Source organism: Elgaria multicarinata, chromosome 22 (assembly GCF_023053635.1).
Source record: "Elgaria multicarinata webbii isolate HBS135686 ecotype San Diego chromosome 22, rElgMul1.1.pri, whole genome shotgun sequence".
In the NCBI taxonomy this organism is placed as follows: domain Eukaryota; kingdom Metazoa; phylum Chordata; class Lepidosauria; order Squamata; family Anguidae; genus Elgaria; species Elgaria multicarinata.
The window spans coordinates 11,088,110-11,111,158 of NC_086192.1; the positions used below are offsets into that span (position 1 = coordinate 11,088,110).

The following is a 23,049-nucleotide window of genomic DNA, read 5'->3' on the forward strand; positions in this document are numbered from 1 at the left end:
GCCCCCAAACCCCTCGCCCCATTGCCCCCTCTCAATATGTGGCACCCCACAGCCCCTCCCCCACTGGCACCCCACCAGCCCCTCCCTCCATTGGCAGCCCCCAAACTCCTCCCCCCCATTGGCCCCTCACAATATGTGGCACCCCCCAGCCCCTCCCCCACTGGCACCCCCCCCAGCCCCTCCCCCACTGGCACCCCCCCAGCCCCTCCCTCCATTGGCAGCCCCCAAACTCCTCCCCCCATTGGCCCCTCACAATATGTGGCACCCCCCCAGCCCCTCCCCCACTGGCAACCCACCATCCCCTCCCCCACTGGCACCCCACCAGCCCCTCCCTCCATTGGCAGCCCCCAAACCCCTCCCCCCATTGGCCCCTCACAATATGTGGCACCCCCCCCAGCCCAGCCCCCACTGGCAACCCACCAGCCCCTCCCCCATTGGCCCCTCTCAATATGTGGCACCCCACAGCCCTTCCCCCACTGGCACCTCACCAGCCCCTCTCCCCATTCATCACCCTAGATACCCCCAAGGCAGCCCCCCACCCGCTCCCTGCAGCCCCTCCCCCAATTAGCATGCCAGGCCCTGCCCCCTCGCCAAGCGCCCCCACCCCACCCCACCCCACCCCACCGGGCTCACCTGCTCGATGGCCAGCTGGACCTCCGGCGCCAGCTGCAAGGCGGCCTCCAGCTCGTCGGCCAGGTCCAGCTCGTCCTCCTCCATCGCGGCCCCGGGAGCGCCGCTCCGCCCTCCGCTCTCGCTCGCCGCTTCCGGGAACAGAGGCATCCTGGGATGCTGGAGGACTGCGAAGGGGCGGGGCGACGAAGAGGAAGACGGCGGCGGAGGCCACGAACTGGAGCAGCCAATGAACGCGAGGGGGCGGGGCGCCATGCCGCGATGTCCTGGCACCTCCCTCTGCTGGGAGACCGCCGCAGCCTCTTTCCCAACCTGGCGCCCTCTGCGTGAGTCCACTACAGCTCCCATTGTCCCTGGCCCACCGTGATGGGAGTTGTAGTCCGACATGTCTGGACGATACCACATCGGGGAATGCAGGGTGTGTGTGTGTGTGTGAGTATATATATATATATATATATATATATATATATATGTGTGTGTGTGTGTGTGTGTGTAATTATTATTATTATTATTATTATTATTTGCATTTTTATACCGCCCAATAGCCGAAGCTCCCTGTGCGGTTCACAAAAACTAAAACAATTCAAAGTGTAAAACAAACAGTATAAAAACATGATATAAAATACACATTAAAACGAACTAAAACATACCATACATGATTAAAACATCCTGAAAACATCCTGAAAACATTCTAAAATTTCACTGGATAGGCCTACGGGAATAGATCAGTCTTTATTGCTTTTTTAAATTCTAAAAGACTGTCAAGTTGACGAATCTCCTCCGGCAGGCCATTCCACAGTCTGGGAGCAGCAGAAGAGAAGGTCCTCTGGGTAACTGCGTATATGTGTGTGTATATAATGTGGATTTATTAGTATTAGTATTAGTGTAAACATTTCTATACCACCCCATAGCCAAAGCTCTGTGGGTGGTTTTCAAAGGTTAAAAACATGTACACCGCCCTGTCAGATCCTTGTGATATAGGGCGGGATATAAATATTTTAATAATTATTTTAAATACGTTTGTGCACACGCAATGTATTATTAGAATGAATAATAAAACAGAAAAATGGAAAACTTAAAACAAAATATTTCAGCATCTGCCTGTCTGCAGTATATATATACAGACAGGCAGATGCTGAAATTATAAAATGACAGTCTTGGGTGCCTCTGAGCATGGGCAGAGGGCCTTTCTGCCCAACAGCCTGCAGCCAAAATGTAAAGCGTGCATTATCCGGGTGTGTTTAGGAGGCAAGGTCAGGGCTCCCCGAGGATTTAAAAATAAAACAAAAATAAACCTGATGAAAACGAGAGTTTTATTCTTCAAAGTAACCCAACACATTTCGCCCCATATCCTGTATTTCCAGGCCTTCTTCAGGGCTTATACAAAAAATAAAAGGGCAATACCGCAGATTAATATGCATTTATGAATAAAACAATTTTAAATGTCTTAAACTGCATTTCCATATTTGCAACAGCACCTTAAAATTAAATTATAGCCTGCAGGGATCTCTGGAAAATGTTTCCGAGAATAAATCCTGAATTTACATGTTGAGTAAGCCGCAAATCATAAACATTTTCTTTAACTCATTTCAGATGTATCCATAATTGCACTGATTAAACTCAAGGTCTTTCATTCCTGGATACATACCACATCTTAGGGAGTGTCTGAAAACGCTGACCTTTAGAAGAAGGGAAGAAAGTCCAACTCTTCATTAAGGCCTCAAAATGTGCTCCAATTCCATTTTTTTTTTAAGCAGGATTTTTCCATGATCTGTGGGGACTTTCATGCCCCAAACCTGATTTCCTTTCCAGAGCGAGGCTGAAATTACTGCTGGGACAGACATATCCTCGCGAATATTAACTATACAACGTTTAATTATATTCTAGGAATATTAGCAAATTTAGTCAATGGAGACCATATTGCACATCAATTGTTAATTTCTACTTGGCCTCTTTGCACCTGAAGACATTTAGTGGGTTTCTCCATTAGGGGCAAGGTCCCAAATTTCCTGATTCTGTAGGATAAGAGAAAGTTCATTTGCAGATTTCCTGTCACCAGCGATGAGCAACCTGGCTGCTGTCCAGAAAAAAGTCAGGAATTCTTTGATGTCTGATTTGTGTATCTGTGACATTATTGCTTTAATGCAAGCTTCTCTGTGAATCAATAGAATCATAGAATCATAGAATAGCAGAGTTGGAAGGGGACTACAAGGCCATTGAGTCCAACCCCTTGCTCAATGCAAGAATCCACCCTAAAGCATCCCTGACAGAGGGTTCTCCAGCTGCCTCTTGAAGGCCTCTAGTGTGGGAGAGGCCACCACCTCCCTAGGTCACTGGTTCCATTGTCGTACTGCTCTAACAGCCAGGAAGTTTTTCCTGATGTCCAGCCAGAATCTGGCTTCCTGTCACTTGAGCCCGTTATTCCATGTCCTGCACTCTGGGAGGATCAAGAAGAGATCCTGGCCCTCAAGTATTTGAAGAGTGCCATCATGTCTCCCTCCATCTTCTCTTCTCCAGGCTAAACATGCCCAGTTCTTTCAGTCTCTCCTCATAGGGCTTTGTTTCCAGACCCCTGATCATCCTGGTTGCCCTCCTCTGAACACGCTCCAATACAAGCCCCCCTGTGTGACATTACTCAACCACAGGGGTGCTGAAGGCAAATGTGGGTGGAGCCAAACAAAAGAGGTGGGGCTAAAAGATGTTTAAACCAAATAGCAGCATATTTTAGCTTAAAGCCGGTAAACCAGCTAATGGTCAGTGGTTGGGAGAAAGGCAAAAGGGATGTGTGTATCTAGGGAACCCTGGATGGTTGGATTGGGGCCCCAACCGCACCAAATTTCCTTCCCAGAGATATTTGGTGTATAGGATGCGATTACAGCCGAACTTGAGGGCTTCCATGGACAGACCACAGGACGGGGTTGTAGGGTGGCAACCTTTTGCGTGCTTAAGTAAGCCCACTGAGGCTTCTAAGGAAGCAGGTGTAGGATCAGGACCAGCGAATGGAGAGAGAATCCACCAAGATTTACAAAATTGCAAATCTGTGCGCCGAACCCAAAGGCTGGATTTCGGCTCAGACGTGACCGCTGGCAAAAAGGTGGGCGTCCCCCCCCAACCGTTTTCTCTTCGCAGCAGCCCTGCGAGGTAGCTTAGGTTGAGAGAATTTGCATCTTGGCCAAGCGGGATCCGAATTCGCCTCTCCTCTGATCCAAGGCACCACTCCGCCGTCTTGAGGAGGCTTCTAGCACCTGAGCTACCTGTTTGCACCTGTTGTTTTGAAGAAATCAAACACCTCCGATTGCTATGGGGATTTTATTTGCTTCTGTTTTCCACACACGCCCACTCGCCTGCTGCATGTTGCCACACGCCGCGCCATAAATATTTAAGATTCTGCAAATCCGCAGAAGTGCCTTCCTCTGTGCAGACACCTTCCCGGTTTCAAAACTAAGGGCTGTGGTTACCTGAGACTCAAACCTGGAGCCGCTTTATGTATTGGAAGGGTGGCCAACATCTTTACGGAACAGGGCTCCTGTGCCTTTGTTGGCCGCTTGATCTCCTGACGTGCTTACGGCATGCCAGGAAACATTCTGCAGGCTAAGTTGTACATGGATCAAGGATAAATGTGCTTGGTCTTTCACACACACACACACAAAAGCAACAGTTGTTTATTAAGATTTTTCATCATCTCCCGCAATAGCAATACATAACTACTGAGATCTGCGACAAAATGTTGCAGTTATGAAGTGCTTCTGGTTGGCATGCTTTATTCCATTCCCCCAAAACAGTCAATCAACATCCCATGCTAAATCCTCATTGGACTATTTTTGGGTGCCCATCTAAATATGGTTTGGGGCCTCCACGGAACGGCTGAAAATCCAGGCTTCTCTTTTCAGCTAGGTAAGCAGGCAGGTAAGGAAAAAGAGAAAAGAGAAAGAAGAAGTGGAAAGAACAGCATGTGTGGTGCCATGTAGTGTGGCTACGTTATTCCGGGCAGCTGCCCTAAGATCTTGTCAGGTGGAGGTGATACAAGCAGACAGTAAAAAATGTACATTTTGCTCAGATAAATTGAACATGCAGTCATGACTACAACATAAACACAAACTCTAGGAGTCAGAGGAAGACCGTATCCAAGAGCTGGATCTGTTTGTGGGTGTATTTGGCCAGAGTGAAGGTTTTGGAAATATGACCTGAAGTAAAATAAGTCATTAAGAGGCTTGTAGGAGCTGCAGCTTCTCTTGAATCCTTCAGAATTGTCCCTAAGCAGTTTTTCGAAAGCCCCAAATAAAAATTTGCATTCCCTTATGTACAAAATATATCTTTAATACATTAATTTGTTATCCCATTGGTGCTAGGGAGAGGAAATCTCAGGGATCAAGTAAATTCATTTCTAGGGAGTGTAACTCATTGGAAAAGAGGAAAAGGACAGCTGTAAGTCAATGAGGGAGAATTTGGACGATGTATTAGATTACAGCCTTTCTCAACCTGGGGCGCTCCAGATGTGTTGGACTACAACTCCCAGAATGCCCCAGCCAGTGGGGCATTCTGGGAGATGCAGTCCAACACATCTGGAGCGCCCCAGGTTGAGAAAGGCTGTATTAGAAGGACTTAAAGAAAGCTGAGCAGAAGGTCTGGATATTAGACTCTTTCTTCTCTGTGGGATAACCACGTAGTGTGGCTATTTTATGCCAGGCTGCTGCCCTAATATCTTGTCAAGAGAAGGTGATATAAGGAGGCTGTGAAAAGGTGTACAATTTACCAAGATAAATTGCACATGCAGTTATGAACACAATATGAAACATAATAAGTTCTGGGAGTCAGAAGAAGACTGTGCCCAAAAGCTGGACCTGTTTTATGCCAGAAAACTGCCCAAAGTTCTTGCCAGAAGAATGTGCCACAAGCAGGCAGTAAAAATACAGAATAATTGTCCAAACAGTCATTAAAAACAACTTTAAAAAAATGTCCAAGCAGTTTTATTATGACATTTTGTTGTCCAAGCAGTCTTAAAACTAACTTAAATACAAGTTCTGGGAGTCAGGGAAGACGGCACCCAAGAGCTGGTCCTGTTTTGGGGTGTATTTGATAAGGGTGGTTTAGGGAAATTGGCCTGAGGAAGGGTGAACATACAGAAAGGAGGACAAGGGCCTTGTATCTTTAACAGTTCTATGGAAAAGAGAATTTCAGTAGGTGGAATTTGTTTGCGTGCAACACCTGGTGAAATACCCTCTTCATCACAACAGTTAAAGCTGCAGGAGCCCTTCCATCTTTTGTCTCTGCTTTAACTGTTGTGATGAAGAGGGAATTTCACTAGGTGCTGCATGCATGCAAAAGACACCTTGTGTAATGCCCTTTTCTATACAACTGTTAAAGATACAGGAGCCCTGTCCTCCTTTCTATATGGTCACCCTACCTGAGGTAAAAGAAGTCATAAAATAACTTAAATACAAGCTCTGGGAGTCAAGGAAGACGGTACACAAGAGCTGGTCCCGTTTTGGGGTGTATTTGACAAGGGTGAAGGTTTATGGAAATTGAGCTGAGGTAAAAGAAGTCATTAAGACGGTTCTAGTCTCTTGAATCCTTCAGAATTGTCAGTACGCAGTCTTTTGAAAACCCCAAAGTAAAAGTTAGCATTCCCTCATGTACAAAATATCCCTTTAACGCATTAACTTGTTATCCCATCATTTGTTTTAGTGTTGGAGGGAGGAAGTCACATAGGGAGTAGGGTGACCATATGAAAAGGAGGACAGGGCTCCTGTATCTTTAACAGTTGTATTGAAAAGGGAATCATTTGTATATATGGAGAACCTGGTGAAATTTCCTCTTCATCACAACAGTTAAAGCTGCAGGTGCCCTGCCCTCTTTGAAATCTGGTCACTCTAGTATAGCTCCTGCAGTTTTAACTGCTGTGATGAAGAGGGGATTTCACTAGGTTCTCCATATATACAAATGACACCTGCTGAAATTCCCTTTTCTATGCAACTGTTAAAGATACAGGAGCCCTGTCCTCCTTTTCATAGGGTCACCCTAATAGGGAGCAACTAAAGTTGATTCAAATTGTCTGTGGCGCGTAGCTAGGTGGAAAAGAGTGGGAAAAGACTTTACCCAAGAGCAGGACAATGTTTGTGGGTGCATTTTGCTGGGATGAAGGTTCAGGGAATTTGGCCTGAGGTAAAAAAAAAGTCATTAAGAGGCTTCCAGCAGCAGTGTCTCTTGAATCATTCAAAATTGTCAGTAACCTGTCTTATGTACAGGAATCAGTACACACATGCAGAATATTGGGGTTTCTGCTGTTTCTTGTGGGATTACTACTGTAATTCAAACTTATTTCTATGGGCTCATCTACACCAAGCAGGATATTCCACTATGAAAGCGGTATATAAAAGGCAGGAGCCACACTACTGCTTTACAGTGATATTGAAGTGCACTGAGAACTGTTGGGGCCCATGACACATAACATATATCACTTTCATACCACTTTCATAGCGTTATATGTAGATGTGTCATGTGTTCCAACGGTTGTCAATGCACTTCAATACAGCTATAAAGCAGTAATGTGGCTCCTGCCTTTTATATATTGCTTTCATAGTGGAATATCCTGCATGGTGTAGATGAGGCCTATGGCTATTCTGAAGTGCAGGCGATTTGTAAGAGCTGTTTGCAAGTGTGTGGGGATCTGAAAGGATGAAAATAATCCCAGACAATTTTAATAAAACCCCACATGTCTAAGCCATTTATTACATTACATTCCAATATCTTTTTCTGTTTGGAAACGATCCCTAGAATCTGTTGTGTTAAGGGTAGCACCATAAAACCCCTCAGTAAAGAAATATTTCGAGTTGGAATTATTTTTCTAGGGGTGGTTTTTTTTTTTGGCGGGAATTGCTTTCTGTGGGAAACACCTGTTTTGATGGTACCTGAGGCCTTGGTTGCTTAGCAACGTCCTGAAAGCGGGAGGGAGAGAGAGGGGGAGAATAGGTAGGGGTGGAGCCTGGAGAAGATAAAGCCGATTCTGATTGGCTGGTGAGTAGAGAGAGGTAGGGATGGGGGAAAAGGCGGGAAAGGACAACAGCAGGGAGTCAGTCTGAGGCAGTCCGTGAGGGGAGGCGGTCGGGGCTTTGGTGGGTGGCGTTTTAGGAAGGACTCAAACCTGAGGCGAGCCTAGCTATGGCTTCTGGGTTTCTAGTATTGACTCATTAGCAAACAGCCTCTTTTTGGGCAGGCTTTCTTGCGCAGGAGAGCTTCTCCCTTGCAATTAATTAAAAGCCAGCCTTCAGCATGGCATTTTGTCCGTGTTCAATAGACACAGGGTGTGTGAGGGAGTAGATATGGCCTCCCTTTAAGCCTGTGAGGAGACTTGGCCTCTGCAATTTCTACTTCCCTGGACCTGAAATGCTGCTCCCCCTCCATCATTCTGTCCTTTATTCTCTCCCCAACCCCCCAAAAATTTAGGCATCCCCTACTGCCCCCAGGCAAGACAGACTTCAGCCATAAATCACCCCATCCTCACAGAACTCATTCAGGGTCCAAATTAGCAGAGGAGAAGCCCCCCTAAGCTGTAGCACACAACTAAAACAAGTCTAGGGTCTATTCCCCCCTCTTGCCAAATAACTGGATTATTTAATAATAATAATAATAATAATAATAATAATAATAATAATGCTGTTTTGAGTGTAACAGAGCTAAAAGAGGCTAAAGAAAGGGGCATGTGCCCCATTGTGAAGTACCTGCTTTGAATGGACAAAGTTAGTTTCACAAGAAGTAGCTCCTCATGATTTAATTTTCTAATGGCTCCATTTAAAAATGCAGAGTTTTTTTGGGGGGGGGGGTTCTACTCAGAAGCAAGAGTCTAATCATGAGGAGGAAGAATCAGCCCTGCAGAAATAGTTAATGTTTTTTCCTTTATTTTTTTAAATGCTTTCAGTGCTAAAGAACATCAAAAGCGTTAATCTCCTGCAGGTACATAGCCACAGAAATGGTTTATATAAGCTCTCATCTTCCCCATAACTTTGTAGGGTGGAGAGTTCATGCAGAACATTTCTCCTCAGCTCAAGGAATTGTCTTGGCAGGCCAAAGGGTAGTTTGTGTATTGACTCTGAAAAAGAAAGTGTGAATCTGCATATGGAAATCAGTAAGTTTTAAATTGCATTATTTTTTGTGTTTTATTCTTTCAGTTATGTAATTATTCATTTTCACTCCTCAGCCCCAGCTTCATCTGCTCCAGATATGGACTCAGGATGCTACCCTTGGCTGGGTTGGCTGGACTACTCTGCTTGCTGCCTCATGGAGGAATTGAAGAAAAGGTAACATGCAGCTTCTTTTTTAGGGATGTGGAGAAACTTTGCTGTTAGCACATGACAACATCACCTCCCTTCAGGGGAATAGAGTATTTAAGTCCTGGGTTCACATATGACTTGAAAACCTGCCACATTTTTACATAAATAAAAGTGTGCCCATTATAGAAATGCTTTGGTTAAACCTGAGCTTTACTTAATTTCCACAAGCTTCCTCTTCATGAGGATAATGCTGCCCCAAACTGGGTTTAACAAACACCTGTACTGTCTCCCCTTCATGTGGTAATCTAAGCTTCCTCCTAAAAGAGTCTGTGGTACCTTAAAGGCCATCTGTGTTTATTTCTAAGGCATGAGCTTTCGTGGGCCAAACCCACCTTGTCCGATGCAGGGATGGATAGGAACGAGATGGAAGAGTCAGTGACACTGAGGTCGTGAGCAAACCCTCCATTTCCATTTTAAACACTCCATCTGCACTATTTAAGGAAGCGCACTGTGGATGGGACTGGGGCTCTACACACTGTAAGGAGTGAGCCATTCAGACGATCTGTTCAAGCCCAGTTCCAACGCATTGGACTGAACAATTCATGTCATCTCTGGGCTCTCACGCTGAATTCTGTCTCTCTAGTCTCCCTGTTGCAAGCCGGCTACTTTGGGGTCTGTTACTGAATGACCTGGAATGGGGAAATGCTCTCCCACAGGTTTGTCGTGTTTGTTGCAGCCCTTTGGTCCAGGGATTGTGTTCTCTGGGGAGATGTAGGGACAGAGCTGGCAGTGGTACCCCTGGTGTTGCCTGTTTGGAGCGTTACTGTAGGGCTGAGTCTCTGTCAGAGGGGCAGGAACAGATACGGTGGTATTGCCGGGCTTAGCAGTAGTGATGGATCATTTGGTGTGTTGAGGCTGCTAGGTTGAGGCGTGTCGTGATGGAGAGCGGTCTGTCGGTGTTTGGCACAGTGAGGCGTTCACATGCCTGTTATGGACAGTGGTGTCCAGTTGTGCCACCGACAGACCTTTGGGGGAGCATTTCCCCATTTCAGGTCATTGGGTAACACACCTCAAAATAGCTGTCCTGCCACAGAGAAACTTGAGAGACAGAATACAGCGTGAGACTTCAGACTTGACATATGTTGTTCATTTCTACGCCTTGGAGCACAGTTTGATCACTTGGTCTGACCGGCTCCTCCTTACAGTGTGTAAAGCCCATGTCCCATCTTGCAATTCACTTCCTTTCATATTGTAGGTGACGCTTGAAATTGGGATGGAATCTTTGCTTTCTACCTGCCTGGGACTGACTTTTCTATCTTGTTCCCATCCATTCCTACATCTGACAACGTGGGTTTGGCCCACAAAAGCCCATGCCTAAATCACAAAACACGGTTAGTCTTTAAATTGCTACAGCCACTTTTTGGTGGTCATGCTACAGTCTAACACACCTGCCCATTTAGAATCTGTAGCTTATTGCTGGCCTTCCCTTGTGCCTGGCAAGTCTCCCCTTCATCGAGTTAACTAGGCTTATTTCTGGGGTTCAGGCATCCCAGGCAAGCAGCCTCTTTATGGGGTCTCCCCTTTGTGGGGTAAACTAGGTTTAATTCTGGGGTTTGATCTGACCTTGCTGGCAAACGTCCTCTTTATGGGGCATCATTTTTATGGGGAAAAGTAGGCTTGTTTCTGGGGTTCAACCAGGCCTGGCAAGAGTCCTTTTTATGGGGCCTCCCCTTAATGGGAAAATAACCTTATTCCTGGGGTTCAGTTTGGCCTGGCAAGAGTCCTCTTTATGCCCTTCATGGGAAAAAACCTGGCAAGAGGCCTCTTTATGGGGCCTCCCATTCACGGGCAAATAACCTTATTCCTGGGGTTCAGCCCAGCCTGGCAAGTGTCCCCTTTATGGGGTCCCCTTCATGGGAAAAAGCCTGGCAAGAGGCCTCTTTATGGGGCCTCCCATTCATGGGCAAATAACCTTATTCCTGGGGTTCGGCCGGGACTGGCAAACGTCCTCTTTATGGGGTTTCCCTTTCATGGGAAAACTAGGTTTAATTCTGGGGTTCAGTCCAACCTGGCCAGCAAGCGTTCTCTTTATGGGGAAAAGTAGGCTTACTTCTGGGATCCAGCAAAGCCTGGCTCAAAGGGTCTACTTACATACAAGAGTCTTGTTATGAGGCAGAACTAGACATGATGGAATTGCTAATGGTTTGTGTATTTCTTTCTTATAATTTTTTCTGCTACCGAGTGTCGGAGCGGCCCCGGTGCCCCGGAGCAACACAAGGCTGAAAGCTAGAGGCGTCTGGATGAAGCTGCTGTGAGTACGAATGAGCCATCCCCAATCCAGCTACAGAAGCCTCGTCATGGACACACTGTCCAGGAGCTCTTGGTCTAGCCCATTCCTTCGCTGGTTGGGGAGTTTCTGCGAGCTCTTCTCCCCCAGCTCAAGGGACTTCTTCAGCAGGGGAGTCCAAAGGGGAGCATGGGCATTGACTTTGTTCCCCATTCCCTCCCCAGCCCTGGCAAATGAGCCAACAACACTTATGGAAGGCCCGGTTCATTTTGAAGAACACCTGAAACAGAAGGTGCGTCTCTGGATATGGAGAAGGGTAAGTTTTATGTTGTGTTAGTGTTGGTGTTTGATTCCTTCCTGTCTGTAATTGTGCATTTTCACTCCCCAGCTCCTTCGGCACCAGACGTGGACGCAGGATGCTGCCTCGGCTGGTACAGCTGAAGACTACATGGACAGTTTACTTTGCTCACCGCCTCGTGGAGGGATTGAAGAAAAGGTGAAATGTTGGGAAACTTTGCTGCCAACACACAACAGACTCACAACCACTTCACGGGATTTTTGTATCTTAGTCCTGGCATTATGCAAAACTGCCCTCAATAGGAGTAGCTTAATTCAGGGATGGCGTTCACACATGCCTGGAAATCTTCCTCTTCATAGGAAGAGGGGTTCAGACAGGCCTGGCAAGTGTTCTCTTTATGGGGACTTGCCTTCATGGGAAAGATTGTGTCATTTCTGGGGTTCAGACAGGTTTGGCAAGAGTCCTCTTTATGGGGGCCTACACCTTCACGGGAAAAGTAGACCAATTTCTGGGGTTCAGCCAGGCCTGGCAGGAGTCCTCTTTACGGGGTCTCCCCTTTATTGGAAAATAACCTTATTTCTGGGGTTCAGCCAGGCCTGGCAAGAGTCCTCTTTATGGGGCCTCCCCTTAATGGGAAAATAACCTTATTCCTGGGGTTCAGTTTGGCCTAGCAAGAGTCCTCTTTATGCCCTTCATGGGAAAAAGCCTGGGAAGAGGCCTCTTTATGGGGCCTCCCCTTAATGGGAAAATAACCTTATTCCTGGGGTTCAGCCTGGCCTAGCAAGAGTCCTCTTTATGCCCTTCATGGGAAAAAGCCTGGGAAGAGGCCTCTTTATGGGACCTCCCCTTAATGGGAAAATAACCTTATTCCTGGGGTTCAGCCTGGCTTAGCAAGAGTCCTCTTTATGCCCTTCATGGGAAAAAGCCTGGGAAGAGGGCTCTTTATGGGGCCTCCCCTTAATGGGAAAATAACCTTATTCCTGGGGTTCAGCCTGGCCTAGCAAGAGTCCTCTTTATGCCCTTCATGGGAAAAAGCCTGGGAAGAGGCCTCTTTATGGGGCCTCCCCTTAATGGGAAAATAACCTTATTCCTGGGGTTCAGCCTGGCCTAGCAAGAGTCCTCTTTATGCCCTTCATGGGAAAAAGCCTGGGAAGAGGCCTCTTTATGGGGCCTCCCCTTAATGGGAAAATAACCTTATTCCTGGGGTTCAGCCTGGCCTAGCAAGAGTCCTCTTTATGCCCTTCATGGGAAAAAGCCTGGGAAGAGGCCTCTTTATGGGGCCTCCCCTTAATGGGAAAATAACCTTATTCCTGGGTTTCAGCCTGGCCTAGCAAGAGTCCTCTTTATGCCCTTCATGGGAAAAAGCCTGGGAAGAGGCCTCTTTATGGGGCCTCCCCTTAATGGGAAAATAACCTTATTCCTGGGGTTCAGCCTGGCCTAGCAAGAGTCCTCTTTATGCCCTTCATGGGAAAAAGCCTGGGAAGAGGCCTCTTTATGGGGCCTCCCCTTAATGGGAAAATAACCTTATTCCTGGGGTTCAGCCTGGCCTAGCAAGAGTCCTCTTTATGCCCTTCATGGGAAAAAGCCTGGGAAGAGGCCTCTTTATGGGGCCTCCCCTTAATGGGAAAATAACCTTATTCCTGGGGTTCAGCCTGGCCTAGCAAGAGTCCTCTTTATGCCCTTCATGGGAAAAAGCCTGGGAAGAGGCCTCTTTATGGGGCCTCCCCTTAATGGGAAAATAACCTTATTCCTGGGGTTCAGCCAGGCCTGGCAGGAGTCCTCTTTACGGGGTCTCCCCTTTATTGGAAAATAACCTTATTTCTGGGGTTCAGCCAGGCCTGGCAAGAGTTCTCTTTATGGGGTCTCCCATCCATATGGAAAACTAGGTTTAATTTTGGTCAAACCCACCTTGTCCGATGCAGGGATGGATAGGAACGAGATGGAAGAGTCAGTGACACAGAGGTCGTGAGCAAACCCTCCATTTCCATTTTAAACACTCCATCTGCACTATTTAAGGAAGCGCACTGTGGATGGGACTGGGGCTCTACACACTGTAAGGAGTGAGCCATTCAGACGATCTGTTCAAGCCCAGTTCCAACGCGTTGGACTGAACAATTCATGTCATCTCTGGGCTCTCACGCTGAATTCTGTCTCTCTAGTCTCCCTGTTGCAAGCCGGCTACTTTGGGGTCTGTTACTGAATGACCTGGAATGGGGAAATGCTCTCCCACAGGTTTGTCGGTGTTTGTTGCAGCCCTTTGGTCCAGGGATTGTGTTCTCTGGGGAGATGTAGGGACAGAGCTGGCAGTGGTACCCCTGGTGTTGCCTGTTTGGAGCGTTACTGTAGGGCTGAGTCTCTGTCAGAGGGGCAGGAACAGATACGGTGGTATTGCCGGGCTTAGCAGTAGTGATGGATCATTTGGTGTGTTGAGGCTGCTAGGTTGAGGCGTGTCGTGATGGAGAGCGGTCTGTCAGTGTTTGGCACAGTGAGGCGTTCACATGCCTGTTATGGACAGTGGTGTCCAGTTGTGCCACCGACAGACCTTTGGGGGAGCATTTCCCCATTTCAGGTCATTGGGTAACACACCTCAAAATAGCTGTCCTGCCACAGAGAAACTTGAGAGACAGAATACAGCGTGAGACTTCAGACTTGACATATGTTGTTCATTTCTACGCCTTGGAGCACAGTTTGATCACTTGGTCTGACCGGCTCCTCCTTACAGTGTGTAAAGCCCATGTCCCATCTTGCAATTCACTTCCTTTCATATTGTAGGTGACGCTTGAAATTGGGATGGAATCTTTGCTTTCTACCTGCCTGGGACTGACTTTTCTATCTTGTTCCCATCCATTCCTACATCTGACAACGTGGGTTTGGCCCACAAAAGCCCATGCCTAAATCACAAAACACGGTTAGTCTTTAAATTGCTACAGCCACTTTTTGGTGGTCATGCTACAGTCTAACACACCTGCCCATTTAGAATCTGTAGCTTATTGCTGGCCTTCCCTTGTGCCTGGCAAGTCTCCCCTTCATCGAGTTAACTAGGCTTATTTCTGGGGTTCAGGCATCCCAGGCAAGCAGCCTCTTTATGGGGTCTCCCCTTTGTGGGGTAAACTAGGTTTAATTCTGGGGTTTGATCTGACCTTGCTGGCAAACGTCCTCTTTATGGGGCATCATTTTTATGGGGAAAAGTAGGCTTGTTTCTGGGGTTCAACCAGGCCTGGCAAGAGTCCTTTTTATGGGGCCTCCCCTTAATGGGAAAATAACCTTATTCCTGGGGTTCAGTTTGGCCTGGCAAGAGTCCTCTTTATGCCCTTCATGGGAAAAAACCTGGCAAGAGGCCTCTTTATGGGGCCTCCCATTCACGGGCAAATAACCTTATTCCTGGGGTTCAGCCCAGCCTGGCAAGTGTCCCCTTTATGGGGTCCCCTTCATGGGAAAAAGCCTGGCAAGAGGCCTCTTTATGGGGCCTCCCATTCATGGGCAAATAACCTTATTCCTGGGGTTCGGCCGGGACTGGCAAACGTCCTCTTTATGGGGTTTCCCTTTCATGGGAAAACTAGGTTTAATTCTGGGGTTCAGTCCAACCTGGCCAGCAAGCGTTCTCTTTATGGGGAAAAGTAGGCTTACTTCTGGGATCCAGCAAAGCCTGGCTCAAAGGGTCTACTTACATACAAGAGTCTTGTTATGAGGCAGAACTAGACATGATGGAATTGCTAATGGTTTGTGTATTTCTTTCTTATAATTTTTTCTGCTACCGAGTGTCGGAGCGGCCCCGGTGCCCCGGAGCAACACAAGGCTGAAAGCTAGAGGCGTCTGGATGAAGCTGCTGTGAGTACGAATGAGCCATCCCCAATCCAGCTACAGAAGCCTCGTCATGGACACACTGTCCAGGAGCTCTTGGTCTAGCCCATTCCTTCGCTGGTTGGGGAGTTTCTGCGAGCTCTTCTCCCCCAGCTCAAGGGACTTCTTCAGCAGGGGAGTCCAAAGGGGAGCATGGGCATTGACTTTGTTCCCCATTCCCTCCCCAGCCCTGGCAAATGAGCCAACAACACTTATGGAAGGCCCGGTTCATTTTGAAGAACACCTGAAACAGAAGGTGCGTCTCTGGATATGGAGAAGGGTAAGTTTTATGTTGTGTTAGTGTTGGTGTTTGATTCCTTCCTGTCTGTAATTGTGCATTTTCACTCCCCAGCTCCTTCGGCACCAGACGTGGACGCAGGATGCTGCCTCGGCTGGTACAGCTGAAGACTACATGGACAGTTTACTTTGCTCACCGCCTCGTGGAGGGATTGAAGAAAAGGTGAAATGTTGGGAAACTTTGCTGCCAACACACAACAGACTCACAACCACTTCACGGGATTTTTGTATCTTAGTCCTGGCATTATGCAAAACTGCCCTCAATAGGAGTAGCTTAATTCAGGGATGGCGTTCACACATGCCTGGAAATCTTCCTCTTCATAGGAAGAGGGGTTCAGACAGGCCTGGCAAGTGTTCTCTTTATGGGGACTTGCCTTCATGGGAAAGATTGTGTCATTTCTGGGGTTCAGACAGGTTTGGCAAGAGTCCTCTTTATGGGGGCCTACACCTTCACGGGAAAAGTAGACCAATTTCTGGGGTTCAGCCAGGCCTGGCAGGAGTCCTCTTTACGGGGTCTCCCCTTTATTGGAAAATAACCTTATTTCTGGGGTTCAGCCAGGCCAGGCAAGAGTCCTCTTTATGGGGCCTCCCCTTAATGGGAAAATAACCTTATTCCTGGGGTTCAGCCTGGCTTAGCAAGAGTCCTCTTTATGCCCTTCATGGGAAAAAGCCTGGGAAGAGGCCTCTTTATGGGGCCTCCCCTTAATGGGAAAATAACCTTATTCCTGGGGTTCAGCCTGGCCTAGCAAGAGTCCTCTTTATGCCCTTCATGGGAAAAAGCCTGGGAAGAGGCCTCTTTATGGGGCCTCCCCTTAATGGGAAAATAACCTTATTCCTGGGGTTCAGCCTGGCCTAGCAAGAGTCCTCTTTATGCCCTTCATGGGAAAAAGCCTGGGAAGAGGCCTCTTTATGGGGCCTCCCCTTAATGGGAAAATAACCTTATTCCTGGGGTTCAGCCTGGCCTAGCAAGAGTCCTCTTTATGCCCTTCATGGGAAAAAGCCTGGGAAGAGGCCTCTTTATGGGGCCTCCCCTTAATGGGAAAATAACCTTATTCCTGGGGTTCAGCCTGGCCTAGCAAGAGTCCTCTTTATGCCCTTCATGGGAAAAAGCCTGGGAAGAGGCCTCTTTATGGGGCCTCCCCTTAATGGGAAAATAACCTTATTCCTGGGGTTCAGCCTGGCCTGGCAAGAGTCCTCTTTATGCCCTTCATGGGAAAAAGCCTGGGAAGAGGCCTCTTTATGGGGCCTCCCCTTAATGGGAAAATAACCTTATTCCTGGGGTTCAGCCTGGCCTGGCAAGAGTCCTCTTTATGCCCTTCATGGGAAAAAGCCTGGGAAGAGGCCTCTTTATGGGGCTTCCCCTTAATGGGAAAATAACCTTATTCCTGGGGTTCAGCCTGGCCTAGCAAGAGTCCTCTTTATGCCCTTCATGGGAAAAAGCCTGGGAAGAGGCCTCTTTATGGGGCCTCCCCTTAATGGGAAAATAACCTTATTCCTGGGGTTCAGCCTGGCCTGGCAAGAGTCCTCTTTATGCCCTTCATGGGAAAAAGCCTGGGAAGAGACCTCTTTATGGGGCCTCCCCTTAATGGGAAAATAACCTTATTCCTGGGGTTCAGCCTGGCCTGGCAAGAGTCCTCTTTATGCCCTTCATGGGAAAAAGCCTGGGAAGAGGCCTCTTTATGGGGCCTCCCCTTAATGAGAAAATAACCTTATTCCTGGGGTTCAGCCTGGCCTGGCAAGTGTCCTCTTTATGCCCTTCATGGGAAAAAGCCTGGGAAGAGGCCTCTTTATGGGGCCTCCCCTTAATGGGAAAATAACCTTATTCCTGGGGTTCAGCCTGGCCTAGCAAGAGTCCTCTTATGCCCTTCATGGGAAAAAGCCTGGGAAGAGGCCTCTTTATGGGGCCTCCCCTTAATGGGAAAATAACCTTATTCCTGGGGTTCAGCCTGGCCTGGCAAGTGTCCTCTTTATGCCCTTCATGGGAAAAAGCGTGGGAAGAGGCCTCTTTATGGGGCCTCCCCTTAATGGGAAAATAACCTTATTCCTGGGGTTCAGCCTCGCCTGGCAAGTGTCCTCTTTATGCCCTTCATGGGAAAAAGCCTGGGAAGAGGCCTCTTTATGGGGCCTCCCCTTAATGGGAAAATAACCTTATTCCTGGGGTTCAGCCAGGCCTGGCAGGAGTCCTCTTTACGGGGTCTCCCCTTTATTGGAAAATAACCTTATTTCTGGGGTTCAGCCAGGCCTGGCAAGAGTCCTCTTTATGGGGTCTCCCATCCATATGGAAAACTAGGTTTAATTTTGGTCAAACCCACCTTGTCCGATGCAGGGATGGATAGGAACGAGATGGAAGAGTCAGTGACACAGAGGTCGTGAGCAAACCCTCCATTTCCATTTTAAACACTCCATCTGCACTATTTAAGGAAGCGCACTGTGGATGGGACTGGGGCTCTACACACTGTAAGGAGTGAGCCATTCAGACGATCTGTTCAAGCCCAGTTCCAACGCGTTGGACTGAACAATTCATGTCATCTCTGGGCTCTCACGCTGAATTCTGTCTCTCTAGTCTCCCTGTTGCAAGCCGGCTACTTTGGGGTCTGTTACTGAATGACCTGGAATGGGGAAATGCTCTCCCACAGGTTTGTCGGTGTTTGTTGCAGCCCTTTGGTCCAGGGATTGTGTTCTCTGGGGAGATGTAGGGACAGAGCTGGCAGTGGTACCCCTGGTGTTGCCTGTTTGGAGCGTTACTGTAGGGCTGAGTCTCTGTCAGAGGGGCAGGAACAGATACGGTGGTATTGCCGGGCTTAGCAGTAGTGATGGATCATTTGGTGTGTTGAGGCTGCTAGGTTGAGGCGTGTCGTGATGGAGAGCGGTCTGTCAGTGTTTGGCACAGTGAGGCGTTCACATGCCTGTTATGGACAGTGGTGTCCAGTTGTGCCACCGACAGACCTTTGGGGGAGCATTTCCCCATTTCAGGTCATTGGGTAACACACCTCAAAATAGCTGTCCTGCCACAGAGAAACTTGAGAGACAGAATACAGCGTGAGACTTCAGACTTGACATATGTTGTTCATTTCTACGCCTTGGAGCACAGTTTGATCACTTGGTCTGACCGGCTCCTCCTTACAGTGTGTAAAGCCCATGTCCCATCTTGCAATTCACTTCCTTTCATATTGTAGGTGACGCTTGAAATTGGGATGGAATCTTTGCTTTCTACCTGCCTGGGACTGACTTTTCTATCTTGTTCCCATCCATTCCTACATCTGACAACGTGGGTTTGGCCCACAAAAGCCCATGCCTAAATCACAAAACACGGTTAGTCTTTAAATTGCTACAGCCACTTTTTGGTGGTCATGCTACAGTCTAACACACCTGCCCATTTAGAATCTGTAGCTTATTGCTGGCCTTCCCTTGTGCCTGGCAAGTCTCCCCTTCATCGAGTTAACTAGGCTTATTTCTGGGGTTCAGGCATCCCAGGCAAGCAGCCTCTTTATGGGGTCTCCCCTTTGTGGGGTAAACTAGGTTTAATACTGGGGTTTGATCTGACCTTGCTGGCAAACGTCCTCTTTATGGGGCATCATTTTTATGGGGAAAAGTAGGCTTGTTTCTGGGGTTCAACCAGGCCTGGCAAGAGTCCTTTTTATGGGGCCTCCCATTCATGGGAAAATAACCTTATTCCTGGGGTTCAGTTTGGCCTGGCAAGTGTCCTCTTTATGCCCTTCATGGGAAAAAGCCTGGGAAGAGGCCTCTTTATGGGGCCTCCCCTTAATGGGAAAATAACCTTATTCCTGGTGTTCAGTTTGGCCTGGCAAGAGTCCTCTTTATGCCCTTCATGGGAAAAAGCCTGGCAAGAGTCCTCTTTATGGGGCCTCCCCTTAATGGGAAAATAACCTTATTCCTGGGGTTCAGCCTGGCCTGGCAAGAGTCCTCTTTATGGGGCCTCCCATTCATGGGAAAATAACCTTATTCCTGGGGTTCAGTTTGGCCTGGCAAGTGTCCTCTTTATGCCCTTCATGGGAAAAAGCCTGGCAAGAGGCCTCTTTATGGGGCCTCCCCTTAATGGGAAAATAGCCTTATTCCTGGGGTTCAGCCCAGCCTGGCAAGAGTCCTCTTTATGCCCTTCATGGGAAAAAGCCTGGCAAGAGGCCTCTTTATGGGGCCTCCCCTTTATGGGAAAATAACCTTATTCCTGGGGTTCAGCCTGGCCTAGCAAGAGTCCTCTTTATGCCCTTCATGGGAAAAAGCCTGGGAAGAGGCCTCTTTATGGGGCCTCCCCTTAATGGGAAAATAACCTTATTCCTGGGGTTCAGTTTGGCCTGGCAAGAGGCCTCTTTATGGGGCCTCCCCTTAATGGGAAAATAGCCTTATTCCTGGGGTTCAGTTTGGCCTGGCCAGAGTCCTCTTTATGCCCTTCATGGGAAAAAGCCTGGGAAGCGGTCTCTTTATGGGGCCTCCCCTTAATGGGAAAATAGCCTTATTCCTGGGGTTCAGCCCAGCCTGGCAAGAGTCCTCTTTATGCCCTTCATGGGAAAAAGCCTGGCAAGAGGCCTCTTTATGGGGCCTCCCATTCATGGGAAATAACCTTATTCCTGGGGTTCAGTTTGGCCTGGCAAGTGTCCTCTTTATGCCCTTCATGGGAAAAAGCCTGGCAAGAGGCCTCTTTATGGGGCCTCCCCTTAATGGGAAAATAACCTTATTCCTGGGGTTCAGCCTGGCCTAGCAAGAGTCCTCTTTATGCCCTTCATGGGAAAAAGCCTGGGAAGAGGCCTCTTTATGGGGCCTCCCCTTAATGGGAAAATAACCTTATTCCTGGGGTTCAGTTTGGCCTGGCAAGAGTCCTCTTTATGCCCTTCATGGGAAAAAGCCTGGGAAGCGGTCTCTTTATGGGGCCTCCCCTTAATGGGAAAATAGCCTTATTCCTGGGGTTCAGCCCAGCCTGGCAAGAGTCCTCTTTATGCCCTTCATGGGAAAAAGCCCGGCAAGAGGCCTCTTTATGGGGCCTCCCATTCATGGGAAATAACCTTATTCCTGGGGTTCAGTTTGGCCTGGCAAGAGTCCTCTTTATGCCCTTCATGGGAAAAAGCCTGGCAAGAGGCCTCTTTATGGGGCCTCCCATTCACGGGCAAATAACCTTATTCCTGGGGTTCAGCCCAGCCTGGCAAGTGTCCCCTTTATGGGGTCCCCTTCATGGGAAAAAGCCTGGCAAGAGGCCTCTTTATGGGGCCTCCCATTCATGGGCAAATAACCTTATTCCTGGGGTTCGGCCGGGACTGGCAAATGTCCTCTTTATGGGGTTTCCCCTTCATGGGAAAACTAGGTTTAATTCTGGGGTTCAGTCCAACCTGGCAAGCGAGCGTTCTCTTTATGGGGAAAAGTAGGCTTACTTCTGGGATCCAGCAAAGCCTGGCTCAAAGGGTCTACTTACATACAAGAGTCTTGTTATGAGACAGAACTAGACATGATGGAATTGCTAATGGTTTGTGTATTTCTTTCTTATAATTTTTTCTGCTACCGAGCGTCGGAGCGGCCCCGGTGCCCCGGAGCAACACAAGGCTGAAAGCTAGAGGCGTCTGGATGAAGCTGCTGTGAGTACGAATGAGCCATCCCCAATCCAGCTACAGAAGCCTCGTCATGGACACACTGTCCAGGAGCTCTTGGTCTAGCCCATTCCTTCGCTGGTTGGGGAGTTTCTGCGAGCTCTTCTCCCCCAGCTCAAGGGACTTCTTCAGCAGGGGAGTCCAAAGGGGAGCATGGGCATTGACTTTGTTCCCCATTCCCTCCCCAGCCCTGGCAAATGAGCCAACAACACTTATGGAAGGCCCGGTTCATTTTGAAGAACACCTGAAACAGAAGGTGCGTCTCTGGATATGGAGAAGGGTAAGTTTTATGTTGTGTTAGTGTTGGTGTTTGATTCCTTCCTGTCTGTAATTGTGCATTTTCACTCCCCAGCTCCTTCGGCACCAGACGTGGACGCAGGATGCTGCCTCGGCTGGTACAGCTGAAGACTACATGGACAGTTTACTTTGCTCACCGCCTCGTGGAGGGATTGAAGAAAAGGTGAAATGTTGGGAAACTTTGCTGCCAACACACAACAGACTCACAACCACTTCACGGGATTTTTGTATCTTAGTCCTGGCATTATGCAAAACTGCCCTCAATAGGAGTAGCTTAATTCAGGGATGGCGTTCACACATGCCTGGAAATCTTCCTCTTCATAGGAAGAGGGGTTCAGACAGACCTGGCAAGTGTTCTCTTTATATGGACTTGCCTTCATGGGAACGGTTTGGTTATTTCTGGAATAGAAGGTTTTGGAGAAGAGTAAGTTTTATGTTGTGTTAGTGTTGGTGTTTGATTCCTTCCTGTCTAATTGTGCATTTTCACTCCTCAGCTCCTTCTGCACCAGATATGGACGCAGGATGCTGGTTCGGCTGAAGACTACATGGACAGTTTACTCTGCTCACCGCCTCGTGGAGGAATTGAAGAAAAAGTTTATTTCAAAGGCATGACCCCACCTTATCCAATGCAGGGATGGATAGGACATATGTCGCGAGCAAACCCTCCATTTCCATTTTAAACACTCCATCTGCACTATTTAAGGAAGCGCACTGTGGATGGGACTGGGGCTCTACACACTGTAAGGAGTGAGCCATTCAGACGATCTGTTCAAGCCCAGTTCCAACGCGTTGGACTGAACAATTCATGTCATCTCTGGGCTCTCACGCTGAATTCTGTCTCTCTAGTCTCCCTGTTGCAAGCCGGCTACTTTGGGGTCTGTTACTGAATGACCTGGAATGGGGAAATGCTCTCCCACAGGTTTGTCGTGTTTGTTGCAGCCCTTTGGTCCAGGGATTGTGTTCTCTGGGGAGATGTAGGGACAGAGCTGGCAGTGGTACCCCTGGTGTTGCCTGTTTGGAGCGTTACTGTAGGGCTGAGTCTCTGTCAGAGGGGCAGGAACAGATACGGTGGTATTGCCGGGCTTAGCAGTAGTGATGGATCATTTGGTGTGTTGAGGCTGCTAGGTTGAGGCGTGTCGTGATGGAGAGCGGTCTGTCGGTGTTTGGCACAGTGAGGCGTTCACATGCCTGTTATGGACAGTGGTGTCCAGTTGTGCCACCGACAGACCTTTGGGGGAGCATTTCCCCATTTCAGGTCATTGGGTGACACACCTCAAAATGGCTGTCCTGCCACAGAGAAACTTGAGACACAGAATGCAGCGTGAGACTTCAGACTTGACATACATTGTTCATTTCAACACCTTGGAACACAGTTTGAACACTTGGTCTGACCGGCTTCTCCTTACAGTGTGTAAAGCCCATGTCCCATCTTGCAATTCACTTCCTTTCATATTGTAGGTGACGCTTGAAATTGGAATGGAAAGTCTTTGCTTTCTACCTACGTGGGACTGATTTTGTATCTTGCTTCTGTTCATTCCT

The 23,049-nt window shown here is 48.2% G+C and overlaps 1 protein-coding gene across 3 annotated transcripts in view; it reads right to left on the bottom strand.

The window, feature by feature from the left end:
* The window catches only part of VPS53 (VPS53 subunit of GARP complex), a 37,246-nt gene extending 36,488 nt beyond the window's left edge, over window positions 1–758 (bottom strand). For 2 of the 3 annotated variants that reach the window (XM_063146759.1, XM_063146758.1), the window contains exon 1: window positions 634–758. In XM_063146759.1, coding sequence (XP_063002829.1) covers window positions 634–717 — 84 coding nt within the window. In that variant the 5' untranslated portion in view covers window positions 718–758. The remainder of the gene's footprint in view (window positions 1–633) is intronic. The other variant, XM_063146757.1, reaches the window with a different exon arrangement.
* Between the last annotated feature and the right edge of the window lie 22,291 nt (window positions 759–23,049).